Below are 24,307 nucleotides of genomic sequence, written 5' to 3'. Positions count from 1 at the left end.
CCCGTATTACCTCTTCAATTAAATTAGCCTAAAGAACTGCTTTGGAGAGAAGAGGACGCCCAGCAACAATCTAGAAACTCAGCTGGATTCCTCTGTATTTGTATCATCAGCCTGAAGATCCCACTTGGTATAAATCCTACCTATTTTCTCCAATCACAAAGAGCATGTTTCCAGGAGAGAAGCACAATTGCTATGGAGATTTTCCATTGCAGCATCGCTTTATGAGCCTTAGTGGGGGGCGACTGGAGTGTTCCAGGGGTTTGAAGCCTGCTGCTGCTACAGCTGCTCCTACTCCAGAGTCTGAATCGAGCCATCTGCCAGGCGTCTCCAGCTCTTAAATCAGTCGGGCCCACAGACACCCTTGGTTTCTTAAGGTGTGTAGTGAGAAGGCTGGGAAAATAAGGCGGGTGGACCCCATAAAAGGGAAGCGTGCAAAATAGAAACACATGGACGGCTCACCCAGTTCTCCCCTATCAGCACAGCTGCGGGAATGATGTACAAGAGGCCAAGCCAAATTCCCACTGCCCCAGACCAAGAGGACAGAGGAAGAGGCAGAGAGAAGCAAGTCACACCTGCATGTTCCCTTTCCTCCTTCTTGGGACAGATGCTGTTCACTTGCAGACTGCAGATGACTGGGCCTGTAAACACCACTGGAAGGCCAGTTGGCTAGGCTCAATCAGGTCACTTGAGCAGGGGATTTGGGGTCTCTGTTATGGCCTCCCAGCCAAAGCTTGTTTCCCGCCTAATCCCCTCCGGCCAACTCACCATGAAGCCTTAAGATGAGACATGGCTCGATTTATAAACAAACACGTGGGATCGGCAGCATGATGGGCCTCACATTGGCATGCGAGCCTGGGTGAGTCTTAGCATGGTTTCACTGTTATAAGATGATAATAATCCCGTCTGCATGCTGTAGCGTTAACACAGCACTTAACATTCTCTACCATGCCTATCATCCATGCCCACTTTACAGATGAGAAACTGAGGGCTCAGGAAATTACTTTTATATGCCTGTCTTCCCTCCACCCGTGTAGGACATGGGCATAGAGCAGACATCCACTGTTAATCTGCTGAATGAAAGAAACAATCATTGGCTCAATCGATCAAGAGAGAGGAAGGGTACACAGTGGAAACACCTCCTACTGGCTCATGAGGGCCAACGTGTGCATAGCTGCCCAATGCTGCCTTCAGTAACCACATGTTGATAGCTTCGAATTGGTCATGGTGGGAATATTTTTACCAGCATACTGGCAGATGCTACATATCAGTGCTTTTTTTTTCTTTTTGTTTTCATAGAGCTAGGTTATCAACACACTGGGTATAGGTACCACATAGTATAGGCAATTAAAACCCAGGCAATTAGTATAGGCAATTAGAACACAGGTTTTTCAGATCATCATCTCTTTTCCAAAAGGAGGGGAGGGTGGGAAGAGTCTAAATGAATGATTTTTATTACTCCAACATACATGTATAGATCCTACTATATGCAAAGCACCAGGGTAGGCTGGAGGAGAGAAACGGATATTGAGATAGAATTCATATCCTCAAGGAACACATATTCTCAGGTATAAACTATAACGTGCACACATATCACCTGGGGATCTTGGTAAAAACACAGGTTACAATCCAGTAGGTCTGGGTGGGACCTGAGATACTACATTTTGAACAAGCTCCCAGGTGATACTGATGGTGCCCCGCTGCGGGCCCCGCCCAGGAAGCACGGGTCTGGGAGGTGACTGAGTGCTTGTATATACTGGCCAGTTCTAAACGTTAGATATCTATTAGCACGTGCAATCCTCACAACACGACAGATATATATTTCCCTTATCCACATTTTACAAAAGAGACCATCAAGGTCCAAGGTCACCCCTCTGGTCAACTGCTAGTTGCTCAAAGCCAGGTCGTCTGGCTCAGAGAATGAAGTCACTCTCTTTCCAACATGCCCCCTCGTTGGAACTTTTCAGTTCATTTTCTGTCTTGAAGATTATCCCTGCTTCTCCCTTCTCTTCCTGCTCTTTTCACTAGCTGCCCATTTCCTTTTTTGCCGCCTATAAGCACTTCTACCAGAGAAGAGCAAAGGAGAAGTGGGAATAAATGCTCAAATTCATCAATTTCAAGTGTATGAACCATGTCTTTTATTTCCTATATCCTGGTGCTTTGACACTGGGACCTTGCTCCTGCCCCCAGGGTTAGCCAATTCCTACAGATGGTAACTCACCAGTGAGCACAGCATGCCTTTCCAATGGGCTTCTCACTCTCTGGGCCGCCCACCTCCCCAGGCCTGTTCACCCCAGGGCCAGGTACCAGACAACTAGGGACAGCCCCATGCCCCAGATCCCACCAAAATTATTCAAACTAGCCAATCCTAAGCCTGCTTACCCTGCCTTTCCTGTTCCTTTCCACAGAACCCACAATAAAGACTCCTGCCCACATTCCCTCTCCCCCGTCTGCCTCCTGACTGACCCCTGTGCTGCCCTGTGCCCCAGCCCCAGCATGGCGTGCCCCTCCTCCTGGGATCTGGAGTACAATAAAGTGTCTTTTCGATGGCAGTTGTCTCCTGCTCTGTGGGCTTCACCATACCTAAATAATAATAAAACCTCAAGCTCCTCAGGAAAGAGTATGCTCAATCCCCAGTGAATCTGTGGGTTATCTATTATTAACATTATTATTTTTACCGTCACCATCATCAAAGGATTACTTCCCTTGTCCCTCCCAAGCTCAGCCCTTCTCAGAGCTGGCTTGCATACATTCTCAATAGACAGCTTCTCAAGGTCCCTGCCCAAGGCCAGCCCCGCTTAGCTTAAAAAATTCCATTGCTGGGGAGAGTCTCGGGCACGCCCCACCCAGCACTGTCAGGGCCTCTTACCTCATTCCCCGGCAGGTGCTGAGCGTGACACTGGACTGCTCTGCCTTCCTCACCGTCCCATGGTAAAAGCAGTGATCCTAGCACGGAGAAAGCGGGTGGTCAGACCACAGGATACTGATAAGCATGGCAACGTTAGTGTCTCGTGCAAGTCAGGGATGATTATATACCTACCCTAAGCTTACAATCTGCAAAGAGCTTTCTAAGCCACCATTTTATTTGACCCTTGCAATGTTCCTGGGCGGTGGGACAGAGTGGATGCCATCATCCTCACTGAAAAGATGAAGAAGCTAAGGCTCAGAGGGGCAAAGAGATTTGCCGCAGGTCTCACTGCTAGTTGGGGAACCCAGGATTTCAGATCTCTTTTTTCTTTTTCAGAGAAACAGTTTATTTATTTATTTTTGGCTGCGCTGGGTCTTCACTGCCGCGCGTGGGCTTTCTCTAGTTGCGGCGAGCGGGGGCTACTCTTCGTTGCATTGCACGGGCTTCTCATTGCGGTAGTTTCTCTTGTTGCGGAGCACGGGCTCTAGATGCGCAGGCTTCAGTAGCTGTGGCACGTGGGCTCAGTAGTTGTGACTCGCAGGCTCTAGAGCGTGGGCTCAGTAGTTGTGGCGCATGGGCTTAGTTGCTCTGCGGCATGTGGGATCTTCCCGGAGCAGGGCTCAAACCCGTGTCCCCTGCATTGGCAGGCGGATTCTTAACCACTGCGCCACCAGGGAAGTCCCTCAGATATCTTTCTATGACATGATGCTGGCCACAGGAAACACTGGCTTCTCAAAAGCCTGCCTCCCCACTAGACTCACATCTTTGACCCCCCGTAAGGACTGAACACTGTCCCCCGCAAAATTCATGCCTACCCAGAACCTCAGAATGTGATCTTATTTGGAATAGGGTCTTTGCAGATGTAATTAAATTAAGATGAGGCAATACTGAACTAGTATTCTTATAAAAAGAAGAGAGGACACAGAGAGACACACACACACAAAGAAAAAGGCCATGTGCAGATGGAGGCAGAGATTAGACAAAACTAGAAGCCAAGAAGCACCAAGCATGGCCAGGAGCCACTAGAAGCTGGAAGAGGCAAGGAAGGATCCTTCCCTAGAGACGACAGAGGGAGCATAACCTTGATTTTGGACTTCTAGCCTTCAGAACTATGAGAGAACATATTTCTGTTGTTTTAAACCTCCAAGTTGATGGCACTTAGTTACAGCAGCTGTAGGAAACTGGTCTATCCCCCATCTTCCCTGCTCCCCTTGAATCCCTACCCACCTGGAGCAGACTTGATTTGGCACCTGTGTCCATGGACGCTTGCAGGTCTGCTGCTGCTCTCTAGCCAGGGCATCTCACGGCCATCTGGTCTTCCGAGCCCGGCTGGATTCCTCATGGCTACAAACCACTCTGTGCTAGGCCCAGGACTAGGCCCCGAGACACAACAGTGAGCAACAGACACAGCTCCAGCCTTCGTAGGACTTATGGTCTTGTGAGAGCCAATATTGGTTTAAAAGCCATACAAAGATAATTACAAATCATGAAGAATGGCTTGAAATAAAGTTCGAGGTGCCAGCAGAGTGTCTGATAAGTAGGGTAGCCAGAGCATTTATGAGGCAAACCAGGACCCCGTTGAGAGTGATAAAGTACTAAACCAGACAGGCGGACACAAACCAGGACTGTTCCCAGCACACCAACGGGTGATAACAAGGGACACATTCCTACAAGCTTCTTCCCAAAAGGTCAAAAGAGATAAGCTGGTCCGAAGAGAAAGAAGGTAAAATCTCCAGGGCAGAGCCAGGTTCTTAAAAAGGGCTTAAGAAGGATGTAAACTGGGTAGCTGCAGACACAGAAGCTTTATCTTTCCCCACCAACGTCCTGGGCCTGAGCAGGGCCAATTGGGAATCTCTGGCATTCACCTACATAACAACAGTCCGAGTGATCCATCACCAGGACCACACTTGATTGTGGTTGTTCCTTGGTCCCCAGCAGGCAAGCATGTGACCCAGGAGACAGCTAACCCATTCGTCTACATTCTCTGGTTCTACCCTCTGCTCAGCTCTAGGCATGAGTATAGTGCAACACACTTTACAAAGGGCTGTCACACACATCACCGCATTTGATAATAATGCCTGCCATTTACTGTTATTAACAGTAAGAGCTAACATCTACCCAGCTCTTGCTCCTGGATAAACAATTTACATGATTTTTTTCCCTTTAATTCTGACCACAGCCTTATGAGGTAGATACTCTTATTCTCATTTTTTAAAAGGGGGAACTAAAAGTTGGAGAGGTTTTAGGTCATTCACAGGGCCACACGGCAAAGTGGAGATTCAAACCCCAGCAGCCTGACTTCAGACTCCATGCTCTGTCTCTCTTAGCAAAAGCAGACCCAGCAAAGTGCATGGAACTTAGTTTGTCAAAACTCTATTATCTTCCAGCACCAACGGAGACTGAGGTACTAGTCTAAGCCTTGCCTCTCACTGGTTATCTCGACTTCGGCATGTTCCTTTTTCTCTTCTCCCCTCAATTTCCTCATATGTAAGATGTGGCGTTGGAAGAGATGTTTATAAATTCCCATAAAAATCAGTGATTCATCTTACCCTTCCACAGCCCTGAGAGTCAGATCTTAGTATATCCAATTTTCAGATGAGGAAACTCAACACTAGTGTGGTCAAAAGGGTTTTTCAGGTCACACAGCTAGTTAAAGCCAAGACTAAAACCCTGGCTTCAGACCCCAAACTCTGCAACTCGTTCTACTGGAACACACTCACAGACCATTCCCCCAGTGATCTGACCTAGATCAGGGCTGGAGCCCACAGGCCCAGCAATGGGTTGGATAATGTTCCCACAAATCCCACTACCCCTGGCCAAGTTTGGTAGGAGAGTGTGATCCACAACATTTGGGTCAAGCGAGGCTAAGTGGTTTATTCCATTCCCATTTCTCTTTGAGTCTTCAGCTCCCAAGTAAGAAAGCTGACTGGAAGCCCCCTGGGGCTGGGTGGGGGGCTTTGCAAGAGCCTAGGAGCAGGGGATGTAAGAAAACAAAGAGGCATCCCATGCTTCAGGCGAGATGTGCTTCTGTGCTTCAGTCAACGAGACCTTCAGGAAGGAGGGGCTCTCTGGGAGGGAGGGGAAGTTCTCTCACTGTCCTCTGTTTCTCAAAGGCCCTCACAACATCTCTGCCTAACCCTGAGAGCACAAAGAACAAGTACACAACAGCCATGAAGTCATCGCATTCCTTCCCAGCTTCTCAGCCTAAGGGGGCCACCCTGAGGGGGCTTTCGTAGCAGGAAGCATGAGCTCATGGCAAACTCAGAGCACTGAGGCCCATTCTTCAGCACAGAAGTGCAGAAGCCAAGCCCAGAGGAGGGTGCTTTGTGAGGTCATAATGGCGAGGGGCTTTTGAGGCATGTCTGTCCCTTCCCCACCGAGCTGGAGACAGAGAACAGAAGTCTCAAGGGAGGAAGAAGTTCCAAACAAGGGGCCTTGAAGAAGGTGTGGAGCCACAGCTGGCCAGCCTTCCCAGAGATGAGAAGACAGAGCCTACTTGCCTCCCGTGGGCACCAGCCACTCCCCCCACCCCAGGAAGGTCTTGGTGAAGAAGGCAGCCCTGATCTTCACACCCAACAGTCCAACATAGCCCCTCAGCTACCAAGTTACTACAGACCTCTGGGACTCATCGAAACCTAACTGTCCTGTGTCCCTCTCCTCATTCAAGGGTGATCTGATAAACTCATCTGTGCTGCTAACGACTGTTATTGGCTGTCATTGTCTTCTAGGCTTTTGCACTCCGGCAGGGCTACTGTAGAGACTGGATCACGTGGGAACCTCAGGGTCATGAGAAGCTGTGGGAGGAGCCCATCGTGCTGCCTACACACCACACCCCCAAGATACGCACACCACAAAAGCCCATGACATCCAGCCCCAAAGGCAAAAGACTGCTCCTTCTGCTGGAGTCTGTCTTCCCTTCTCCTTCACCCCTGCTCTTTGGTACAGAGTCTCAGAAGGGTCACTCAAGTCCAGAATGTCTCAGCTTGGGCACTACTGACATTTGAGGCCAGATAATTCTCTGCTGTGGAGGACTGGGCTGTGCATTGTAGGGTAATTAGCAGCATCCCTACCCACCAGATGCCAGTAGCATCCACCTCCCAGTCATGATAACCCAAACTGTGCCTACAAATTGCCAAGGGTCCCCTCCTTTGTTGGCTAAAACAGTCAAAGAGACAAATAGAATATTCTAGGGTAATTGCACCTGATTAAAATTGGTATAAGTCATCACGAAGCATATTTCCTTTGCTTTATGTTCATTACCAACATATTTAACAAAAATTTAAGGAAAAGAAATGATTTAAACCAAAATCACTCCTAGTGGAGAACCACCACTCTAATCCTACAAATTCTAAAAGGTGCCCTGTAGGAAAAGCTAGCAAACCATGAAATGTGTATGATTCATGACCTTAAATGTCCACCAGTGACCAAATGGTGTGGTGGAGCAAACTAAAAGACTAAAACTGAAACACCATTTAAATGACGAATCTCTGTGCAAACAGCCAAGCTCAACTTTGAGGGGAAAAATACCCAATATGAAGGTAGAGCAGCAAAATAAGAAAAACTTCACATCCTAAAACCACATTAAAAAGGCAGAGTACAGGGCTTCCCTGGTGGCGCAGTGGCTGAGAATCTGCCTGCTAATGCAGGGGACACGGGTTCGAGCCCTGGTCTGGGAGGATCACACGTGCCGCAGAGCAACTAAGCCTGTGAGCCACAACTACTGAGCCTGCGTGACTGGAGCCTGTGCTCCACAACGGGAGAGGCCGCGATAGTGAGAGGCCCGCGCACCGCGATGAAGAGTGGCCCCCGCTTGCCACAACTCGAGAAAGCTCTCGCACAGAAACGAAGACCCAACACAGCAAAAATAAATAATAAAAAATAATTAATAAACTCCTACCCCCAACATCTTAAAAAAAAAAAAAAGGCAGAGTACAAAACCTTACATGTCCATATGAAAAAAAAACAAACACCTGATTGGGTGAGATGACAGGATTACCAGCAAATCATTTCTCCTACTTAAACTTTTGTTAGTATGTGGGTAATTAACATAAAGCAAAGAAAATGTACGCTTCACAATGATTTATATCAACTTTAATCAGATGCAACTTGCTTAAAATATTGTTTGTTTCACCATTTTAGCCAGCAAACGGGAAAGGAACGCTTACGAAACAACAAATTCATATTTCGTGTCTCCTGCTCACTCCCTGGGTCTCCGTCAGGAAAACAATTTCTTCAGGGGAGGGACTGTCTCCACTGAGCATCTCCTCACTTCCTAGGGGTGGGTCTGGGATAGGGCATCTGCTTGATAGATATTGACCTGAACTTACCTCGGATTTCAGGGTGGTAGTTCGAGGGTTGCCACTTGGAGTATATTGGGTTTCTGTGTAGGCTGGAGCAAAAAGGTGCCTGAAAAGAATAAAAACAGGCATTTGTCTCCTTAGATGATGGACTTCATGGTCCTGGGAACAGCAGCCAGTGATTCTAACTAAACTTGGTAGAGCCACCCCAAGCGTCTCCACACAGAAGGAACTAGGCAGTCCTATGGAACGGCTCAAGGAATAAAAAGAAAAACAGAGTGAAGTTTGTTATGAACTTTGTGTTCATTGGGATCATCGCTTAAGTCAGCCACAACCAGACAGAGTTGACCACAAAAGCAGTTATCTCAGATCTTAACTTGTTCTGGGTCCTAGGAAAATACATGTGCAAACACATTCACAAAATTTCCCAGGGTCTATGGACCCTATTGTGTACCTTGACTGATTATTTCTCCAGCGTATCCACCAACTTTTGGTATCAGCACACCAATTTTCCTTTAAGGGAACCCCTCTTCCCTGTTGCATGTTTTGGTAAGACTGTCAATCAAGGTATCCTACCTGGCCTTGGCCAAGGGCGGCCCTCGGCGCGAGCCAACCAATGGAGCAATGCTGCAAGAACTTAACAAATGGGAGCTATTCATCTGCTCCTGTTCCTGCTGCATGGGTTCCAGGAGTTTCCTTTGCCCATCTTTTCTGAGACCTAGTGGTTCAGATCCCCTGAGACCTGGTAGTTTTACGTGTTAGCCTTCCAATATTGTTTTTTCTTTCCTAAAATTGGACATTGGTTTCTCTCTTGCAACAGACCTCTTGCAGCTGGGGTTAAGAATCCCTCACCAGGGCTTCCCTGGTGGCGCAGTGGTTGAGAGTCCACCTGCCGATGCAGGGGACACTGGTTCTTGGCCCGGTCCGGGAAGATCCCACGTGCTGTGGAGCGGCTGGGCCCGTGAGCCATGGCCACTGAGCCTGCGCGTCCAGAGCCTGTGCTCCGCGACGGGAGAGGCCACAGCAGTGAGAGGCCCACGTACCGCAGAAAAGAAAAAAAAAGAATCCCTCACCAAAGGCAAGGTGACCTCAAATAAGGCTTTTAGAATTTCCCTGAAAGTTAAAAGACAAAAGAGCCAAATGGACGCTTCAACTAGCTCAGCCACGTTAAAAGCAGAACGAATCTAAAGAAAATCGTGGTCAGGGGGCAAAGTTTGTAATGGAAGGCACCATTAAAAATTGGAGTCTAACAAAAAAGAATTAAGTGGATCTATATCTACTAATGTGGAAAGATGTCTAAAATGGAGTTAGATAAAGACAATAAATTTCAGGAGAGTATGTACTTTTTAAATCCCTTTTAATGAAAAAGTAACAGCAGTACACACTAGTGCATGCATCAACAACAGCTGGAGGAGGGCACGCCCGTCGTTAATGGTGGTTATCTCAGGGAATTACGGAAGATGTTCACAATGTAAGCTGTATAATATTTCTGAAAAACTGGTTGATCTTAAAGAATAATTATCATGTATTTATTCTGAAAACGGAAAATCTAATTTGAAACTGCTTTTTAAATAAGAAGATACATGCTGAGGCCAGCATAGAAAGCCAAAGGGACCTGCAGGGACCACCCTGGTTTTGTAAGAGGTGACATTTCCCACAAGAGAGGGTCATTGAAGAGGATCTCCAGAGTCTCTCGGAGTCACTTCCAGCTCTAAGTTCTGGGACCCCAGACTCTCAGATTCCCCTCCACCCAAAGAGTGCAGTCGGAAGGCAAATGCCACAAGGGTTGGCTCTTGCACTATGTCAAGCCCTTCAACGTGCTGGCTTGGACGAGAAGAAAAGAAACCCAACAGGGAGATGTAAAAACAAAGCAAAACAGAAAACCCAGCTTGTGTAGAGAAACTCCAATTCACATGGAAAGCTTGGGTCAGTAGCTAACTTGCCAGATTCTGTCTCCCTTTCTCTTTCTCCTTAGCATCTAACCAGTCAAGGATCGAAGGGAAGAGTCACCCATTTGTCTGAGCGAGATAAACTGTAAGCCCCAGGAGGACAGAGGCCAAGCTGTTTTGCTCACCAGTATATACTGGTGTTTAACATGTACTCAGTGAAAGAATGTGTTAACTAATTACTGAATGCATGAATGAGTGCGTCGTTGAGCATACTAGGAGCTTAGAACATGGTCTGGAGTCTGAGAGACTAAGTTTCAGTGCCAGTTCTGACATGTACTGTCTCTATGGCCATGAGCGAGTTGTTTTACCTCTCCAAACCTTTGTTTCCTCTTCTGCAAAATCCCTTCTACTTGACAGGGTTGTCATCTGAGTAAAATAACATAATGCATGAAAAGAGCTTAAAACCAGTCCTGGCTCAGAGTGGAGCTCAGTAAAGGTTAGTGATTATCATTATTGCTTTCAACAGGGATTATGATGGGAAGAACCCAGAAAAACTGGTGGAATTTACCTATTTCCTTTCAACTCCCCCCAGCCATTAACTCCCCAGTATATCACTTGAGAGAGGTGAAAAAACAATGAGCTCATTCCTGCAGCCCATTTCCTTGGTCTGCTTTCACAGACTGCATAATGGACGGCGAGTCAGGAGTTCAGAATTTAACAGTCCATCCTAGATGACAGTAGGGAGACGTGAGTTTTCCCACAGTAATCCACTCCTGGAAAATACACTCCCAGCCTTTTCTGAGCCTTAGGGGGGGAAATATTCATCCAGTGACACCAAGATGCTCCAAAGAGAGCAATCCAGACTGAACCTCAGAGGAGTCTACATTCTTGTCGGTTCTTGGCCACACATCCTCAGAAGGGTAAGCATCTTTCTGCACCTTCTTATTCAGAAGTTCTGCCACTGTCATCATAGGACTCTCAGAGCCTCAGTGCTGAGAGGGACCTCAGGAATCATTAAGCCGAACTCACTAGACTGTGGACTCCCTAAGAGCAGGGAGCATGACTGCCTTGTTCAATGCTTCTCCCCAGCTCCTAGTACCAGGCAGGTTTATTCTGTGGAAAAAGTGGATGAATGAATAAATGAACGAATGAATGAATCTTCTACCTTGTGTAGGAATCTGCCAGATGGCCATTCGGCACTGGGCATCTCCAGTGACAGGGAGCTCCTGAGACCACCCACTCCATTTCTGACCACATATAATAGTCAGAGAAAGTTCTTACACTGAACCAGAAACTACCTCTCTCTGTAACCGGCACCCACTGGCCTCATCCTTGCCTGCTGAATCTACAAGAAACAGTCTGCTCCCTCTTCCACCTAGATGCCCTTTTCAGGACCAGCAGCATTAGCATCACCTAGAAACTATGTGGTTGGAGCCCAACCATCTGTTGTTGTAATAACTCTCTGAGTGAGTCTCGGGCAGAACCACCACCCTAGACCACAAGTTCTCAACATACTTTTAAAGCAGGCAAACTTCAGAAATATCCACGTGCCTCACTACCCAAGCCTCCATCACCCTTCTACCTCCACCACACCCTGGATCATTCTGAGCTTAAGAAACCCTGAAAAGTTGCCATCAAAACAGTTCACATGCCTTTAAGTGAGAAAGCATTTCACCTTCACAACATGCCTAGGAGGACACTGCAACCTCGGAACTGTAACTTGTCCAAGCTGTCACGGCACAGTGTCAGAGCCGGGTTTCAAAGCCAAGTCTGTTGGGCCAGACCATACGTTTTAAGCAGTTCTCTGCTCCGTCTCTATTAGAAGGTAGAAGCATAAAACTAAAGCACTGCCAGCAGTAGTCCAAAGCACAATTTGACGGTGATGACAGCAGCCTTGAGAACATGTGATGCCACAAATAGGAGGCTCCTGGGTCTTAGATGTGAATACATGCAGAGAAGAGCCGTAGGGGTAAGCAAAGCACAGGGCAAGATAAAGAGGATAGACATGTAAGGATGTCACGGGTCGTTTTTTGGGGGGGGTTTGTTTGTTTTTTTTAATAACAACCCTTTCCCCAAATGCGGTTGTGGATGTTGACCAGGAGGGTCATCCTTCCTTCTAAAAGCAAAAGGAAGGGTCATGTTCCATCACCACTATCTGTGCAATTGTACCGATTCACAAGACACTGCTTTCACACGCTCCCCATCACCCCAAGCCAGGCCCATCTATGCCTCCAGTCCCTGGTGGTGCCTTGGCGCTGCTCTCGGCACCAAAGACACTATCCCCTCAGAGACAGGGCTGCAGAGCCACTGAGCAGCCCAGCTCAGCCCAGCCACCCCTTCTCCAACCACATCTTGTTCTCATCTCCTCTCTGACAAGGGGCTGGCTCAGCAGATCTGCAGGAAGCTGTCTCTCACCACTGGAGTGTGCTAGGATTTTCAGGAAACGAGTTGTGAGTGATGTGCATCCAGGAAGAGAGAAGGACTGTCCAAGATTTCCCACCCTGCCCCCTCCTTTTTCTGGCTTTGATGGAAAAGCAATTTCTGAAGAAGTGCCTCCCACCCGTGCCCTCAAGGCTCACAAGCCCACAGGCAAGCAGAGATCACACATCATCCCAATGCTAATAGCAGCCGGCACTGCAGTGCTCCCTTTGGGTGAAACTCAGGTTGCCCAGACCCCAAAGTCCTCGAGCAATCTTCTGAATCTTTGTATCTTCTGCATCCCAACTGGGAAAATAAGCTGTCCCCCAAATATTGGACATAAAACATACGGTCACTCTCCAGGGAGGGACAACAGAATTGCCCTTGGTGGCCTGGTAACTGTACACGCAGCCACACCCCCCAAAACACACTGCAGCTCCAACAGCCCTGACCTACCTTTCCTAAGGCTCACAGCCTTCGAACCCAGAACCGTCCCTTTAAGGACTATGTACTGTCAGACTAATTTCAAATGCTTCTCTAAGCTTCTCTAAAACCCCCTCTAGGGAGAGAGAAGCAGGAGGACTAAAATTTGCAAAACATCTGCCCGAGTCCAATCCCCCCACCCAGCATGCTGCTTCAGATAAGCAAATCGGTGAAGACAAAGTGGTAATTTCCAAACTACCTTGAAAAACAACCCTACCCAGATATGCTCAGCATAAACAAACAGCACTCTGCTCATCCCAGCGGCTATGTTTACTGACACCTCCTTCTCCCAGGTCTTGCTCCATATCTAGCTCTTTCAGGAGTATTGGGGGCACTTATACACTGGTGATGCTTGGGAGGTACAGCCTTGCTGGTCCCTCTTATCTTCTCTGGAGGAGCCTCACCCTCACCCTGTCCATCCATGCGGGTGATAACATAAGGCTCTTTCATTTCTCACTTATACTTACAATGCTGTCATAACGGGACTCAGCCCAGTAACACAACACCCGGAAATGCTGTTAAAAAATATAAAATCCCAGGCCCCATCCCAGCCCCACTGAGAATTACATTCTCTAGAGAAGGACTCAGAAATCTATATTTTTAATAGTTTTTCCAGGTGATAATTTTTCAGTCTCTGGGAATTCTCCACTGTACCAATTTTAACACTTTTAATTCTTTTTCTTATTTCTAGCCTCCTAAGCACCCTCTCAAAATCTAAAGATGATATCAGCACAGCCTAGAGAGAAAGTCCCGGGCTCAGAAAGGTTTGGTTCGAGCACCAGCTGCATTACTCTCTACATGACTGTCATTTCAAACCCTGCAAATGAGGCAAAAGATCACCGTAATGCCTTTCAATGTCACACAAGAGCACCGTCAAATCACAGGCTCTGGGAGCTCTAAGGTTCTTTGGACTCCATGGGGGGAAATGTAGCTTTGAAAGACTATTTACAATTAATTAGGGCAGCTCTTGTAAAAACCCTGTAAACTCAGATGTTAACTTGTAAAAACCTAATAAGATACAATAGAGATACAAATGATTTCCATCTAGCAGAAAAGATAACTCTCAAGGTTATGATTTTATTGCCCATAGAATATTAACCAGTTTTGTATGTAATTTAGCAATGTTATCTCAGCATTCCTTCTTCACTATTGAAAAAATATATGTTTCCCTTATCTATCCAATTTTTAAACCAGTTTTATCATTTTGTTGGTTCCCCCATTAATTAAACAAAACTTTGACAAACGCTCGCTCTCTGTATTTGTATGAGAACTGTTTTCACTTGAGCCACATAAATTCTGTTTTTTTCCCAGACTGAAAATGAACAGGGTGATAATTATGATCTCACAGCCCCACTGAGAGGATCAAATGAGAAAATACATTCAAATACTAGCTAGGACGTTTATGAGTTCTGTGAACTTGGGCAAATCGGCTAGCCTCTCTGTGCCTCAGTTTTCTCATCTATAAAATGGGGAAAATAATAGAATCTACTTCATAGGGTTGCTATACAATGTTAGGAGAGTGTCTGACTATGAATATTTGCTAAATAAAATGAACAAATGTGAAAGAAACCTTTGCAAAGTATAAAGTATTTCTTTCTACAAATATCATTGTTAACATTTTCTCCAGGACCATCTATGTGCACATGCAGTAAAACTTGGTAATTGTTAACCAAGATAATGGGCTTCTGAGAGCTCATAATACTAGTCTCTCTCCTTTTGGGTATATTCAGAAATTTTAATACTCACATTTTTTAACTAGCAAGGTGATACTACACACATCACAAGCTACTCAGCCTCAGTTTCCCTTTCTATCAGTTGGAAATGGTGATGCCCAGGACAGGCAGACATTAGGAAGAGATTTTGAAAAGCAGAGAATGATATTCTAATGTAATGGCTAGTGCCTGCCCATATTTGGGACAAAATAACAAATTCAATTGAGTAGTGTTTTGTTGTCTTTTGTTTTCAAAGAGCAAGAAAGAAGAGGCGAGAAGAGACAGCTCAAGCTGTCTCAGAACCAAGATTTCCAAAGCAGTGCTCACTCCACCTCTGACTCCAAAGGAATGGAAACAAACCAACATGCCAAAGGCATGGCCCTAAAGCCAAATAAGGGGCCCACAGGCAGAGGCATTCCTTTTTGAGGGAACAGAAAGTTTAAGGAAGGGGGAACTTTAAAGGTTGCTCCTGCTGTAAAGAGTAGGAGATCTCCTCCTACTCCAAGGACTCACTTGAGCAAGCATCATCACTGCTAGAGGCCCAGGTCCAGAAGCAATGCCGCAAAGCAAGACGGTGCCACCCACAAGCCTGGCATAAAGCCGAAGCATGTTGTCTTTAATCTTCTATTAAGGAAGTGTCCAAACAATGCATTAAATCAACACTCCTTGTCACCGAACGCATCCCATTACATCTTCTCCCAGTCCCCACAAGACCTGGCACCCTTCCGACCAGGTCCTGGTCCTGTGTTTTGCTTTTGTGTTGTCGACCAAAGGATGTTTGGATGAGCACTGTTTACTCCTTTGGCCAGCAGGGTCTTTATTTAATCCTCTTCAGGCCTCGCTCTTGGCTGCCTCCACGAAGATGGAGTAACCTCTCTGTGCAAATAGGGCTGACCTCTTGGGATCAAGATGCTTAACTGTCAGGGACCCGAGAGGCCCTCCAAATGGCTCACCCAAGAAGAGTTTACGGGTTTGTTTTGCAATGTCCTGTAAAGTACCCATTATAGGCACTTATTGGAATTGGATAAGAACAGTTCAGGGAAATGGGGTACTATGTATACTACTTCTGAGAAAAATAAAGAAGTGGAAACCAGTTACCACGAGCAACCAAACCCATTTCCGATAGCAACAAGTTTCTGGTAAATCACCACAGTTATCAGATTAACGTGAAGGGAAGGGCCAACGCAAGAGGCAATGGTTCAGTTGTACAGATAAACTTTGGGGATAAGACACAGGAAAAGTGAAGAAAGGAAATCTCTAAGATCACAGGACTTATGAAAATATGCTTAGAAAAAGGGGAGTAGGTGGGCTATCCCATGAATAAAAGCAAACAAAGAAAAAGCAAAGACCACAAACCAACCTGCCCTAAATGTGGGTTCTTGGTCCCTTTTAGGCTCTGATTAAATATCCCAGTAACTGTGATAAACCTTGACCAATGTTTCTTAGCATCCTAAAGCACAAATCACAGTGAATGCGCAAGTCAAGAAGGTCAGAACTTGGAAAGTCCTCCTAGAACATAGTAGACATATGTTGTCCCGCACTGCCCAGCAGCCCTGCCACTTTCTTGGGAAAACAGTGCCAAATTTACATTTAGAGAAATGTTCCCCTCTTGCTGCATGCTGACTGGGCCCACCTGGAGTCAGTCATAACAAGTCAGGACAATCAGGTCTCATTTCACTGAATTTCTAGATGAGTGACACCGGTAAAAATGGCTGGAGCTGAGACACACCATTGGTGATGCCTGAAGATGATGTTGAAATCTCAGCCTCTGCTTACTGATGCTGAATCGAACCTCAGAGACAGAGTTTTAGGTGAAGGAGAAAGAACAGTGTTATTGCTGTGCCAGGCAAAGGGGACCACAGCAGGCTCCTACACTTGAAAACCATGTATCCCAATCCGGATGGATTTTTTTTTTTTTTTTTTTGGCTGCTTTGGGTCTTCGTTGCTGCGCACAGGCTTCCTCTAGTTGCAGCTAGTGGGGGGCTACTCTTCCTTGTGGTGCGCAGGCTTCTCATTGCGGTGGCTTCTCTTGTTGCGGAGCACGGGCTCTAGGCACGTGGGCTCAGTAGTTGTGGCTCGCAGGCGCTAGAGCGCAGGCTCAGTAGTTGTGGCACACGGGCTCAGTTGCTCCGCGGCATGTGGGATCTTCCCAGACCAGGGCTCAAACCCATGTCCTCTGCATCAGGCAGGCAGATTGTTGACCACTGCGCCACCAGAGAAGTCCCCAACCTGGATTTGATGAGGGGTTTTATAACAGTGGTTCAAGGGTGGGGTCGCTGACAAGATTAGGGTGTACACACGGGCCTGCACTCCCTTAATCCCAGGTCTCAGGTCTCCTAATCTTGATGAGCTTCTCGGGTCCCTTTAATCTCGCCTCAGGCGGTTTCTGGGCTGCTCCTCCCTTGATTAGCAGCTGTTCGAATCTGCCTTTTGGAACTCAGGGAAGGTCATGGAGGCTGGAGTCTTGCCTACAAGAAATGGGGAACAAAAAGGCCTCCATGCCCGGGAGCCCCACAGGATCCTGCTCGGTTTCAAAGAGACTCTCTATGAATTCCTAGACCCTGGCCTTTTCAAGCCCTAGTTCTTCAGCTTTTCCCTCACTCTATGTGTTGCCTCATACGCTTCCCATAAAGTTTTTTTGGAGGGGAGGGGGACTGGTGAATAAATGGCAGAGTCTACTGCAACAAAAAATCTTTACATGCCACCCTCTCTGTTCAGTGCTTACCCCCATTCCATTCTCATGGACGAAAAAGAGCAAAATCAACTTCCCAACATCACAGAATTATATTTTGCTTCTAAACTCGTCCGTCTAAATGAACGAAAGCTACCTAAACATCAGCATCAGCAGTAGATAAGCCAAGAGTTAGGCCATCCAGACACTCCCAAAAGGCAGAGAGGAAGGATGCCCATGCAAACTCATCAATGAACGCTTTTTAAGCAGCATAATATGGTACAAACTGCGGGGCACATGGCCTCGGGAAGACCAAGTTCCTCCTGGCTTGAATTCATCACGTATTTGCTCTGGATTCTTGGCCAAGCTGCAGTGCCTCTTCGGAACACCCATTGCACAAATATTTAATTGAGGCCAATCATGTGCCAGGCACTGTGCTGGGGGACGTGAAGGAGGCAAGCACAGCTTTCCTGCCCTGCGCATGGCATCTCGCTCATGAAGATGAGAGGAGGATGAAGGGTGGCAGCTTATGCCACCCCAGACATGCCACTTTAGCATAAGGATCATTTTGAGCTGAAGGCAACTGAGAAGAAGCAGATACAAGAAAAGCTCCTTGCCCTCCTATTTGCCTAAAAGCGGGTCATCAATTCTCAAAGGTGTCCCTCCTCCTCTCTCTACCAGGAAGGACAAAAGTTAATCACCAGAGACAACTTTAGACCCGGTCAGCCTGGAGACGGCACCAGAGGAATCCACACAACAAACTTTAAAAACTAGCCTTTATCTATCATTTCCCAAATATTTACCTTCCCACAGTGTATGGCCTTTAGAAGCCTAAAACCTCTTTCCTTTTTCCTACCATTTCTCTACAAACTTATTGTTCTTTGTTAAAGATGCTACAGAAGCCTCAATTCTGTGTCACTCATTTTTCTCTGGGTATCTCCCATGTATACATGTTAATAAACTTCTGTTTGTTTCTCTTTTGTTAATCTGTCTTTTGTTACAGGGTACCCAGCTGAGAACTTAGAAAGGAAGACAGAAAATTATTTCCTCCTTTCCAAAGTCATCTGTGAAAGTACTTTGCAAACACTAACAGGCCACACAGAAGGTAGGTATTACTCTTTGGTCCCTAGAAACCAAGTCTCTATATTACAACCTATCTTCCTTTCTTCCTAGAACTGCTGCAAACCACAGCTGCAATCAACTTCCAATTTCCCCTAACAAGCTGCCTACACAGCTTCGGAGGAGGGGTGCCTGTGCATGAGTGAGTGAGTGAGTGAGTGAGTGAGTGAGTGAGTGAGTGTGTGTGTGTGCGCGCACGCGCGCGCATAGGTTGAGCACAGAGAGAAAGGGCCGCCTAGGGATCAGGAACTCAGTATCCTCAACACTGCTGATCTCCCTTTCCACAGCCATATTCCTATCACCACATAACTGAAAGGCCAGTTTAACCTTCGCATTCTTACCCAAGCCCCAAAGCCAGCATCGATAAAGAGTTTCTAGAATACAAGGGGTCTGACACCTTTCCCAACACTTAGATCTCCTCCTTCTCTAGCACTCCAGTCTTCCTCCAAAGGAATCCCTTTCCATGACTTGTCCTTCCTTTCCTGGGAAGGGGGGCGGGGCGGCGGCCTTGGAAAAAGAAACCAAGCCTGATATAATGCAGTCATTATAGCCCCTTTGGCCCATCTAGACCTCTCTCCAGGGAGACTGATGCAAGAGGAGAAAACGTGGGGGCCGCCAGTTTCCTGCAAACCCGTAACCTCGGGGGTAAAAGAAGGAGGAAAAGGGGGCAGTGGGGCACATGGGAGCCATGGAGGGGACTGGAAGGGAGCCATAAGTACAGAAGTCATAAAGACCCATTTCTCCTTAAACTGGCTCAGGAAAGCCTGGCCCAGCTCCACCCACTCAATGATATCATTGTTTTCAACAAAAGCTGGTTTGAGAACCCGAAGGGAGACCCCCAGCGAGGCCTCACCAGTCCCTGGGAGATCAATCAAGTGCTCAGAATTGTAGATAAGGGGGGCAAGTCTATGTAAGGGTGCAAATTACAGAGATAATCAGGGTAAGGACAGACTTCGCTTCTGCCAGGACTTTTAGGGTCACGGAAAGAGTATAGGATGCTACTTGTCACATAGATTTTATCAGTGGATTCCCCACCACCAGAGTTGATGACTGGAGATTATTACCTTCAACTAATGAGAAAACTAAAGATCTGAGAAGTGGCTTATCCGAGGTCCCACCACAAACTAAGGACAAACACGGGGACTTGTACCACTGTCCTGCTACTTACTCAAGCCCGGAACCTCAGATTGGCCTTTGAATCCATCCCCTTCCTCAGCTCACATCCAATCCATCTCCCAGTCTCCATGATTCCACCCTATAAGTATCTCTGGAATCTGTCCCCTTCTCTCCATATCTGCAACCACTTCCCTATATTAGATCACCATAATTACCCCCTCAGATTAAAATAAAGCTTTAGAATGGGTCTTATTACTATCGCCAGTCTTGCCCGTTCCAATCCATCCTCCACACTGTAGTCTAAGTAATTTTTCTCACATGCACTTTGGATGCTGTCACTATCTGGCTTTTAAAATTTCTTCATCAGCTCCCCATTGTCCTCAAGATACACACCCAATCCTTTTAAGGAGCCTACAAGGCCCTTCGAGGACTCGCCCCTGCTTACCTGGACAACCTCTTCTCTCACCGTTTCCTTCCTCCCTCTTGCTCTCTGCTGTAACCACAAAGAACATCTTTTCATCATCAACAAAGGCCTTAGAGCCTTTGTTCCTGCTACTTGCCCTGCGTGGAACCCATCCCCCTCATATAAGCCACAACTCTACCACCACCCTACTTCTCCTTTTACTCCGCTTCCTCCTAGAAGCCTTCGCAGGCCCTCAATCCAGGGTAGGTTCCCCTTCCCCATGCTCCCATGGTACCTTCTACTTCCCCCAACATAGCCTGTCCCACACTGCTCAGTAATGGTTGGATTATCTCTCTCCTCCACTAAGCTCTAAGCCCCATGATGGCAAGCTGTGTTTGCTTGCCGTTACTCTTCCAGGAATACCCAGGACCTAGCCCAATGCCAGCCACCAAGCTGGCACGCACAATATTTGCTAAATGAAGGAAGAAAAGGTAAGAGAGAAAGGAAGTTAAGAATTCCCAATGAGTAACCCAGAGCTCAAGCCCTGGAGACTCAATACACTGGAGACTCTTGTCAGAAAAACCACGGGTTCTCTGACCCAATACCTACTTCCAGCTGAGTTTGAGCAAGACCTGCAACTTGCTCCAGGGTGCCCAAAAGCCTATTCATTTAGCATCCAAGGTATCAGCCAAAGGTCTGTGTATGTCACTGAGTTCTAAATAGAGAAAGAGTAAAGGTTACATTCTTAAAATCAGAGTATCTCCTGGGCAAAATGTAAACGTGGCTTCATTCTCAGGACAGAACCAGTCCAGAGGCCTCAGAACTGGCCTCCTCCTATAGACATTTCCCCGGGGATAATCATGCTCCATGTCCTAAGCACAAAGGTTGGAGAGTAGAAATCCAGCTTCCAGGGAGTCTGGACGAAGAGCCTAGGCACATCCTTGAAGATGAAAACAGAGGTCTGGAAGGTGGGACTTTCAGCACATCTCCCAAGTCCTAGTGTAGATCCATCCCGCCCACCAGACCCTGCTTCTCAGGAGACTCCCCCAACTACCCGAGTTATGAAGAGGCCATCTTTGCCTTGGGCTCAGCCCCTTGCAGTCCATGGCTCCATCCGCCAGGTACACCTCCACCCACTGGGCTCAACCCAAATTTCCCTTCGACAGCGAGGGGTTGGGGAAGAACTTCTTCTCATCCGAGGTGCAGAAAACACAGCTCAGCTTTAAATTGCACCTCAAGCCTCTTTCCTAAAAATACCCCATCTACCTCTCTGACAATATGGTTTTACCAGAGGCAAGAGAAAGCCCAACTCAAAGTCAAAAATAAGAGAACAAAAAATTTGAACTCTAAGCCACTCAAATCCTCAGGTAGCCCAGCTGTGGAAGGGAGAGAAACCCCTTTCCCACTGCCACATACCACTCTTCTGAATTATAATGATTTGGCTAGCTGGAATACTGAATTCCTAAGAGCTTATTAGCACTCCAGTTTTGGTTCCCCTAGATCCAGACCAAATATTTATATATTAATTTCTCAGTCTGAATTCCTTTCTCATTCTTCCACTCATCTCTCTTCCCTCCCTCATCCGAAGCCTCCCCTCCTTGCTCCCACAAGACAGAGCTCCAAGGTACCCTCCTGAGGGAAGTTTTCTCTAATCCCCAGTGAGAAACTCCCCCTTCCTTATCGCCCACTCAGCACTTTACTTTTAACGGTATTAAGTAAATTTGTAACCAACCTCGGATTATGCTGTTTGAGCGTTTTCTCTCCCATAGAGAGTAAACGGCCAGAGGGCAAGGATATGGTCTTTGCACCTGCTCCCTACAGCACCAAGCATAGGACTTTACACACAGGTGCTCAATCAATATTTGCTGAAATCAATACTACAAAGCTACAGTAATCAAAATAGCATGGTGTTGGCACAAAACAGACATATGGATCAATGGAACAGAACAGAGAGCCCAGAAATAAACCCACACACCTACGGTTAATTAATCTTCGACAAAGGAGGCAAGAATATACAATGGGAAAAAGACGGTCTCTTCAGCAAGTGGTGTTGGGAAACTTGGAGAGCCACATGCAAACCAATGAAGTTATAACACACCCTCTCACCATACACAATAATAAACTCAAAATGGCTTAAAGACTTAAACATAAGACCTGACACTATAAACTCCTACAAGAGAACATAGGCAAAACATTCTCTGACATAAATTGTACCAATGTTTTCTTAGGTCAGTCTCCCAAGGCAATAGAAATTAAAAGCAAAAATAAACAAATAGGACCTAATCAAACTTACAAGCTTTTGCACAGCAAAGGAAACCATAAACAAAATGAAAAGACAACCTTCAAAATGGGAGAAAATATTTGCAAATGATGCAACTGACAAGGGCTTAATTTCCAAAATATACAAACAGCTCATACAACGCAACAACAAAAAAAACAAACAACCCTATCCAAAAATGCACAGAAGACCTAAACAGACATTTCTCCTAAGAAGACATACAGATGGCCAACAGGCACATGAAAAGACGCTCAACATCACTAATTATTAGAGAAATGCAAATCAAAACTACAAGGAGGTATCACCTCACACCAGTCAGAATGGCCATCATTAAAAAGTCTACAAATAACAAATGCTGGAGAGAATGTGGAAAAAAGGGAACCCTCCTACACTGTTGGTAGGAATATAAGTTGGTGCAGCCACTGTGGAAAACAGTATGGAGGTTCTTCAGAAAACTAAAAATAGAATTATCCTATGATCCAGCAATTCCACTCCTGGGCATATATCCAGACAAAACTATAATTCAGAAAGATACATGCATCCCTATGTTCATAGTAGCGCTATTCACAATAGCCAAGACATGGAAACAACCTAAATGTCCACTGATAGATGAATGGATAAAGAAGATGTGGTACACACTGCTATTTTTAAAATAGATAGCCAACAAGGGCCTACTGTAAAAAAAAATTAAAAATTAAAAAAAAATTTAAAAAGAACTATATATGTCAGTAAATGTTAATAACATAAAAAAAGATGTGGCATACACACACACACACACACACACAATGGAATACTACTCAGCCATAAAAAAGAACAAAATAATGCCATTTGCAGCAACATGGGTGCAACTAGAGATTATCATACTAAGTGAAGCAAGTCAGAAAGACAAAGACAAATATCATATCACTTATACGTAGAATCTAAAATATGACACAAATGAACCTATCTATGAAACAGAAACAGAATCACAGACATAGAGAACAGACTGGTGGCTGCCAAGGGGAGGGGGGTCGGGGGAGGGATGGAGTGGGAGGTTGGGGTTAGCAGATGTAAACTTTTATAGAATGGATAAACAACAAGGTCCTACTGTATAGCACAGAGAACTATATTCAATATCCTATAATAAGTCACAATGGGAAGGAATATTAAAAAAAAGAATGCATATATGTATAACTGAATCACTTTGCTGTACAGCAGTAATTAATACAACACTGTAAATCAACTATACTTCAATTTTTTAAAAAATCTGCTGAAATCAAACTTGTAGAGTGGAGTCAAGTTAGCTCTGGTTTATAAGGCAGGAGATCCATCAACTGATGAACAGATAAACACAATGTGGTACATCTATACAATGGAATACTATAAAGCAATAAAAAGTAATGAGGTACAGATGCATGCGATACAACTTGGATAAAACTCAAAAACATTACACAGTGAAAGAAACCAGTCACAAAAAAACCAATATTGTATAATCCCATTTATATGAAATACCCAGAATAAGCAAATCTATAGTGACAGATAGCAGATTAATGGTTGCCTAGAGCTGATGGCGTTGGGGGAAGGTTGTGGGTAACCGGTCATATTAGTTTGCTAAGGCTGCCTTAACAAAGTGCCACAAACTGAGAGGTTTAAAAAACAGGAAATTGCTGTCTCACAATTCTAAAAGTTAAGCCTAAGATTAAGGTGTTGGCAGGGCCATGCTCCCTTTGAAGGTACTAGGGAAGGATCTGTTCCAGGCCTCTCTCCTAGCTTCTGGCATTTCCTTGGCTTGTGGCCACATAACTCTAATCTTCACATGGCATTCTCCCTCTGTGCGTGTCTGTGTCCAAATTTCCCCTATTTATAAGGACACCAGTCATATTGGATTAGGTGCAATCCTACTCCAGGGTGACCTCATCCCAACTAAGTACATCCACAATGACTATCTCCAAATAAGGACACTCTGAGGTATCAATACAAGGGGTTAGGACTTTGACATATGAATTTGTGGGGGGGGGACATATTCAATCCATAACA

At 46.0% G+C, this 24,307-nt stretch overlaps 1 protein-coding gene across 1 annotated transcript in view; it reads right to left on the bottom strand.

Moving 5' to 3' along the window:
* LOC149743987 (disintegrin and metalloproteinase domain-containing protein 19) overlaps positions 1-24,307 on the bottom strand; it is an 88,350-nt gene that overhangs the window by 46,366 nt on the left and 17,677 nt on the right. The window contains exons 4-5 of the mRNA XM_089905921.1: positions 8,233-8,311; positions 2,867-2,943 (exon numbers count right to left, since the gene is read on the bottom strand). Coding sequence (XP_089762047.1) covers positions 2,867-2,943; positions 8,233-8,311 — 156 coding nt within the window. The remainder of the gene's footprint in view (positions 1-2,866; positions 2,944-8,232; positions 8,312-24,307) is intronic.

This window comes from Delphinapterus leucas, unplaced genomic scaffold (assembly GCF_059928025.1).
Source record: "Delphinapterus leucas isolate spDelLeu-1000000601 "Yukka" unplaced genomic scaffold, BTC_Dleu_Yukka2 spDelLeu_asBTCV2_sq31, whole genome shotgun sequence".
Classification (NCBI taxonomy): Eukaryota; Metazoa; Chordata; class Mammalia; order Artiodactyla; family Monodontidae; genus Delphinapterus; species Delphinapterus leucas.
This window is presented reverse-complemented; position numbering and strand designations above follow the sequence as displayed.